The 7,778-nt window shown below is 37.1% G+C and overlaps 1 protein-coding gene across 2 annotated transcripts; it reads right to left on the bottom strand.

Moving 5' to 3' along the window:
• Positions 1-1,568: 1,568 nt before the first annotated feature.
• Positions 1,569-3,118, bottom strand: LOC110783771 (uncharacterized). Of its 2 annotated transcripts, none has more exons than XM_021988141.2 (3): positions 3,047-3,118; positions 2,805-2,937; positions 1,569-2,695 (listed from the first exon to the last, which is right to left on the bottom strand). In XM_021988141.2, the coding sequence occupies exons 2-3, from the start codon at positions 2,924-2,926 to the stop codon at positions 2,410-2,412; spliced, it is 408 nt and encodes a 135-aa protein (XP_021843833.1). In that variant the 5' UTR covers positions 2,927-2,937; positions 3,047-3,118; the 3' UTR covers positions 1,569-2,409. The 2 variants fall into 2 exon arrangements, with proteins under 2 accessions (XP_021843833.1, XP_056683182.1); XM_056827204.1 differs by having other exon boundaries at positions 3,037-3,110.
• Between the last annotated feature and the right edge of the window lie 4,660 nt (positions 3,119-7,778).

The following is a 7,778-nucleotide window of genomic DNA, read 5'->3' as shown; positions in this document are numbered from 1 at the left end:
CCCGGAGTTGGAACCTCAGATTTGATGAGGCAGTCAAATCTTTTGGCTTCCTTAGAAATGAAGAGGAATCTTGTATATACAAAAAGTTGAGTGGGAGTAGTATTGCTTTCCTAGTCTTGTATGTGGATTACATACTTCTCATAGGAAACGACAAGACCATGCTTGAGTCAGTCAAGGAATGGCTTAAAAGTTGTTTTTCCATGAAAGACCTAGGAGAAGCTGAATACATCTTGGGAATAAGGATCCATAGAGATAGATCCAAAAGGCTGATTGGACTTAGCCAAGAGACTTATATTGATAAGGTTCTTGCAAGGTTAAAGCTGGAAAACTCCAAAAGAGGTTTCATTCCCATGCAACATGGCATTTCACTTGGCAAGACTCAGTGTCCTTCGACACCTGATGAGGTCAAGCGCATGAGTAATGTTCCTTATGCCTCTGCAGTAGGGTCCATTATGTATGCCATGGTATGCACTCGACCGGATGTTGCATATGCTTTGAGTATGTGCAGCAGATACCAGTCAAACCCAGGAGAGGCGCATTGGATGGCAGCAAAGAATATCCTTAAGTACTTAACAAGGACTAAGGATGATTTCTTGGTCTATGGTGGAGATAATGAGTTGGTTGCCACTGGATACACCGATGCAAGCTTCCAAAGTGACAAAGATGATTTCCGATCACAATCTGGTTTCATATTTTGTCTAAATGGAGGGGCTGTGAGCTGGAAGAGTTCTAAGCAGAGTACCATCGCAGATTCTACAACAGAGGCTGAGTATATTGCAGCAAGTGATGCAGCAAAAGAAGCTGTTTGGATCAAAAAGTTCATTAGTGAACTTGGTGTAGTTCCTAGCATTGAAAATGGCATTGAGTTGTATTGTGACAACAATGGTGCCATTTCCCAGTCCAAGGAACCCAGATCGCACCAAAAATCCAAACATGTGCTCAGGAGATTCCATCTTATTCGAGAGATCGTTGAAAAAGGGGATGTGAAAGTAAGCAAGGTTCATACTGAGGATAACGTGGCTGATCCTCTGACTAAACCGCTTGCTCAACCTAAGCATGAGAGTCATACTAGGTCTATGGGGCTTAGGCATATGGGAGAATGGCTTTAGTTTGTTTACTTTATGTTTACAATTGTAAAGACATTTATTATGCTTTGAATGTTTATCAATAAAAATTCATTCTTATTTAATTGTTTGGTTTAGTATTAAATAAAATGTCCAAATAACTTGTGTTTTCAAATAGGATTATCGAAAACGTTTTGATAATGGAACCCTATAAAGTGAACTGAAATCACAACTTATTAAGTCCCTAGTCTAAATCACTAAATTGGACATAAGTGATTTATGTGAAGACTAGCATGTAATTAATTGATAGTGCAGTTCCATGGGCTATGGAGACATAGGGATGTCTAATTGATTATATGGATGTATACTTGATGCATTGAGACTTGACCTAACTAGATTCTAAAAGTAGAATCAAACTTCTATATTTAGTGGATTCCTTAGACATGAGTATGTCTTAATAACCACGAGACAATTAGTTTAATTTTGACGCTGTTAAACGCCGCGCCGTAAAAGGAGGTTATAAAGGCAGTGATCAGGTGGGCTAAGAATTGAGTGGGAGTTATGGTCATACAAGAGTGAATAAGTCCTCCTATTTGATAGGAATGGTGTCTGGGCCTCTTGATGAGCGAGAACTGAAAATTGCATGGCCATGCGGAATGGGATTAAAAGTTAATCTTTATTTGAACAGTTCGAACTCGGCGATCAAGAAACTAGAATTTGAGAATAACAGTGTGTTATCAAATTTTGGCATTAAGAGACTTAAGGAATTTAGCATTGCGTTCTTGTCTTCGGACAAGTGGGAGATTGAAGGAATTATGTCCTTAGACATTTCCGGCAATTACTAAATATAAATAGGAATTAATTATGAAGATAATAAATTAATTATTTTAGTAATCATATTTGCTTGCTAGAGAATAAATGTGATTAGTAGGACAATATTGATTGGACCTACAACTAAAATATACTAATCCTATAAGGTCACACATATAAGCACTAATTGGAATGGGCCCAAAAGGTCCTATGGCAACCGGCCTGCTAAGAGAAACAAGGTTGGGCTTTGTGTTAACTTAAAAGCCCTAAACATTATAATAGTTATAATGTCAGGGATTCAGTAACTACGTGATTTTGGATATCAGAAACAAAAAGGAAACACAAAAAACCCTAACTGTGATTCTCTAAACGCCGTACATCCCAAACAAAGCAAGAGACAGATTGTGATCGTTCTCTTCCGTACTAGCATACGTGGGATTCAATTCGTGCTTGTGGACTGAGTAGAGGAGCAACAAGTGGGGCTCTAAGATCTTCTCCTGCAAAGGGTTGGTTTAACGTAAAGATCGATCTTGGTTTAAGAAGGAGGGGTTGCACAAAGCTGACGCAAGTTATATCGCCTTCTGACAGAGTCCTCCTCCGATGCCCATTCATGAAATTGCTTACTATGATAGGGCATGTATGATATAACCAAGGCTATTTCATCATCTGACAAGTCACGTATAGCTTCAAAAAACCTAATCCTCTTCTCCTTCATCGTAACAACATGAGGTTGTCCATGTTGCACATACAGTACTGAGTACTGCCTTACTTGTGGACGGACCAAACTGACCTCCATTCTCATTTTTCGGAACACTCGTTTCCTGATAACGTACATCAAAACAAGTCAATTAAAACTTAAACCATCAACTAAACGTAGTATTCTAGCTTAAATTAACACTGTACTATAGTAGTATCATAATTCATACACACCTTTCTTTCAGTATTACGAATTGTGTTACGTTGTCAACATTGCTCTCCACACTCTCACTGTCGCTGTCTGCTGCCTCGCCGCTTCCCCAAGCTTCAGTTCTCGTTCTCGTTCTCTTTGACATTCTTATGTTCTCTGTTTCACAACCAAAAACCATTAAGATAAATCAACAACATCAAAATTTACTATTAAACTATAACAAAATTTTGAGTTTAAGCTTATTCTAGTACGTACGGAGTCATACCTGATCTTGGCTCGATTATACAAATTCAATAGAGTGAAAGCCAGGAGAGAATGACAAGTTTGCTATTTGTAGTAGAGGATCGTAACTCGGAAGGAAGACTGGGAGTTTGATGTATTTATTTTACTTTTGAGGAAAGCTTACGTTGTACGCCTCATACTACCATCACTCTCGCATTGGTCAATGTGCATGTCTTGTTCAACAAAATAATACCCCCGTGTAATTTTTTTTCCACCTTTGATACCTCATTTATATTTACACTAGTTTTATATGCAAGCTATGCGTGCGAGATATAAAAATCAGAAATTGCATTATGACAACTAATCACAATAAATATTATATTAGAAAAATTGTTCAAAATGTTCATATGAATAAAAATTAGCTATAATAATCTCTAGATAAAAAAAATATATTTACATAGTGAAACAAGGTAGTACATGTCTTATATGACGAAAAATCTAAATTGTAGTACTAACTTAAAGAAAATGACATAAAGATGAAGCCCATATTTCAGAAATGAATGGAATTATGTGTTTAATTTGCATTGATGTTAATCACATAATATATACTACTTACATTGCTTGATGGAAGTTTGATTTCTAGGAGTATCTTTGACAACTAATATACAAGAGTATAATTAGCTAGTTAATATAGGTAATTATTTGCCGTGATTGATTTACATAATAAAATCAAAGATTATATAGCTAATATAGGTAATTATTTTCTGTGATTGATTTACATAATAAAATCAAAGGTTATATAGCTAATATGGGTAATTATTTTCAGTGAAATAAACTAATTAATCAGTTTTTTAAAATATAAATAATCAGATTTACAATAATATGTAAGTGTGAAATGCGAAGGGTATTTTAGTATTTTACATTGGGACACCAAAAACGTGATTACGAAAATAACCCTGCCCTCTTGACTTATATAATAGAGATGTAATTCCAACTCAATTAATAAAACTTATAATCATTAAAATAATAACCTCAAATTGAAATAACATTGGAACTTAACTCACAAAACTTTCCCTATAAATAAATTGATTCAAGCATTAATATAAGCAATCTAAACAGTACAGAAAGAAAGAATTATGGTTGATTGTATTCATTGTAGTCAGTAAATGGTATATCCTCGCACTTATATGTGGTTTTGGGTCTACCAATGATGTCTTGGCCTAGTGGTTAAGACTGGGGGCCTGTGTACAATAAGTCTCAGATTCAAATCCCCCACCCCCATTTGTAATTTATATTGCCCTTGTGGCTCATTGGAATAAAAAATATGTGGTTTTGGGCCTTGCACATTATGTGATGACAAGAATCCTATAGATCTTAGTTCCATGCATGCATGTAGCTCGATATTCTTAAAATATATGATACTCCGTATTAACTATAGTTTATCATTCACATTTACGTCTATATTTATAACTAAGCTATTTTTGTACAAGTTTGAAAACGTTTAGAAAAATATGTAAATAATAAAAATGTGTTAATCTTATATGAATCCTGGTTTTAATCATGAGTTAAGCGTAGATCGGGGTTTCTAGTTGTTTTCTGAGAATAAAGACAATTGGGTTGATGCCCACAATCTATGAGGTAAGAAAATAATTTATGCTTAACTCAAAATTCACCAGCCATTTCCGACTTCAAATTTTCTACTCTCTTCATCCCAATTTTGGCCATGTTTAGTTCACCTTATTTCATGACCTTATTACTTATTTCAGATTTAATCAGATCAGATCAGAAAAAATAAGTTCAGATCAGATGATTATTATTATTATTATTATTATTATTATTATTATTATTATTATTATTATTATTATTATTATTATTATTATTATTATTATTATTATTATTATTATTATTATTACAAATCAAATGCCAACAAATTCAAAAAATTTACAAATAGTTAGTGGGAAGCCGAGATACAATCTGGGCCCCACTCCTCTGGTTATAGCAAAGCCTATCCTGGTGAAAATATGAGCAGCAGCACGAGCCCCAATGTCCTGAGTCCTAGAAAACTTCTGGATGCGCTTCAGCAACGCTACAGCATCCTTATCCAGCTCCCCCAAAGAAGAGAAAGAGAACGGAAGAAAGCCATAACCAATGGCCCTACAACGTGCTTCGTACTTGGCCCCAGGGGCGGACCTATTAAGACCTGGAGGGGTCCAAAGGGACCCCCATTATTTAAAAAAAATAATAAAGTTGATAAACTGATTTTTAGGTAATTAATTGCACTTAAAATAGTTAACATATATATAATTAACTTACAATTGTCTTAATGAAATACCTGTGGCATGATGGTTGCTTAACTAACATTCTCCCTAAACTACCCAGGTTCGAATCCTAATAAAGGACATATTGTTTTTTTAAAATTTATTTTATCTTTTACTTGTATTTGTTGATCCTCTAAATTCTTCATTTTTTTTTGTTTTTTTCCTTTTTCCTTTGTAAGTCATTTTTTCTTATCCCTTTTTATTTGTTATTTCTATAATGATTCATAATTTAATTTGATTTACAAAAACAAAAAAACTCGTTTTCTATTTTAAATAGAAACCGCGCCAAGTTATTGTTATAATTTGGACTATTGTTATGAAAATCCAAAATTAAATTTCATAAATTATCCACGTATTTTTTTACGACATTTATAATATTTACTATTTACCTTTCAACTTTAACTCACTAAAAGAAAACTAAATTATAATTTTTTTTTGGACCCCCATAGATAAATTTCTGGGTCCGCCCCTGCTTGGCCCGTTTCCGAATAGCCGCATCAGCCACAACCCGGCCCGGGACAAATCCAGCCAACCCAGACTGTGTCAAAGGGGATGATCCCGTCAAGTCAACACACACATCACAGCCACGATCCCAAGAGTAGAGCAACACGTCTGCTGGTCGGAGTGCCCCATCGTTCCCTCCAGATAGACCAACATCGACCTCTTTCCGCGCCGAAATCCCAGAACGATAACAAACGTCAACAAGGGTATCCCGAACCACATTATGCCGATGTTTAATACCCACGATGCCGGCACATGACACCGCATGATCACCAAATATGTCTCCCGCAAAGACCCTGGAACAAGCAGAACATGGCGCCGTAACAGAGAACAAAGGAACCCCCAACCGATAACACACCACACGTCGGTAAGCCTTAGCATTCATCGTCTGTCCCAAACCTGATATGGGGACCGCACGAAGCCAAGCAGAGGTGTGATCTCCCTGCTGCGATTTCCACAACGCCAACTGTCGAGAAGATAAAGAGAAGGTGGATTCTGCAGATGCAGTAACCTTTGTGAAGTATATATCTACCAGTTTCTTCATGAGTTTAGGGGCAGCGACCTCACTAGGGTTACTCAGGATGTCATACTCCACCGTTCTATTATATAGACTCAACGCATCCTCAAATGCTCGACCAGGACCAACAATACCAACATGCCGTAGAAGCTGTGACTGCAAACCAGAAGACTGCAAACGAGAAGCAAGAAAAGCATAATGACGAACATCACCTGCGGAATAGACATCGAGTCCGCCAAAGGAAAAAGGTAAGGTGGCAAGTCGCCACTGCCAATCACCAAAGCCAGGCCCCGAAGCAGTAGCAATACGCTCCAAAGAAGATCGAAGAGCCTCATCGAAAGTGCGCTGAGCAGCTGATGAGTGACATTTATGTCACTCATAAGGTAGTTGTAGACACCTACTTTTGTCCCCATTCCCGAAAGGGAAGGTTCGATGATGAGAACATAAAATCTCCACTTGGCAACGCATCTCCTATAGAATAACGAATCTCAATCACCCTTTTCATTTCACCCGAAACCTGCTATTTATAGAAACCTGCTATTTATGGAAACCTGCTAAAAATAGTAACTGCAGTAATGGGTAGTTGTTAAAAGTGGCAAGTCATAAAAGATAGAAAACTGTCAGAATTAGGTGTTGCACTCCAACATAAATCCTAAATGAGATAGAAATTGCAAGAGGAATCCTATTCCTAATATGATTCGAAAATAAGAGTTACGTATTAATTAAAATCCTAACGAGCCTAGAGTTCGTAACGGGCCCAGACGCATTCCGTCATAAAGTTAATACACACTAAAAGACTCGGATAAGTCTCAAAGACTCCGTATTCCACGAGTCCAAATCTGACAAGGAAATACGGCCCAGACCCTATTTTTAACGCCTGGCTCTGGGCGCCGAAATCTTCGGCGCCCAGCCCTGGGCGCTGAAAATACCTGGGTACGTGTTCTCTCCTAATTCTTCTTGGATTAGAGCTCTACAATTCTATCTTTCCACGAACTCTTCCCTATAAATACAGCCCCAAATTCGACGTGAAAAGGACACACACACAATTCATATTCTGAGTATTGACTCCAACCCCTAAGCCTAAGCCTCACGCTGCGAAATTGATCACGCGTTCTGTCGCAATCGATCCAAAAATCGAACAGAACGTATCCTGTCCCTTGTAGCTGAAGAATTAAGCCCGAAAACTTGAGATTCGTTAAATAAAAGGAGAAATAGCAAAGCCAAAGTGGTTAGTTTTATGAGAACCGTGACGCACCTCTCAAGGGTGCGTCGTAATGTGTCCCTTCGCATGATTTAATTTCTTTCCTCGCCCTTTTATAAATCGTTAAACTATTAAATCTGATTGTTCTATCACGCCTAATAAAGATAATATTTTGGGAAATTGAACTATCATGCTAGGTCCCTTAAAACAATCTAAATCAGATAATCGCGATCGATCT

Source organism: Spinacia oleracea, chromosome 4 (genome assembly GCF_020520425.1).
Source record: "Spinacia oleracea cultivar Varoflay chromosome 4, BTI_SOV_V1, whole genome shotgun sequence".
Lineage (NCBI taxonomy): Eukaryota > Viridiplantae > Streptophyta > Magnoliopsida > Caryophyllales > Amaranthaceae > Spinacia > Spinacia oleracea.
The sequence above is the reverse complement of the archived record's forward strand: the minus strand, read 5'-3'. Positions and strand labels throughout refer to the sequence as shown.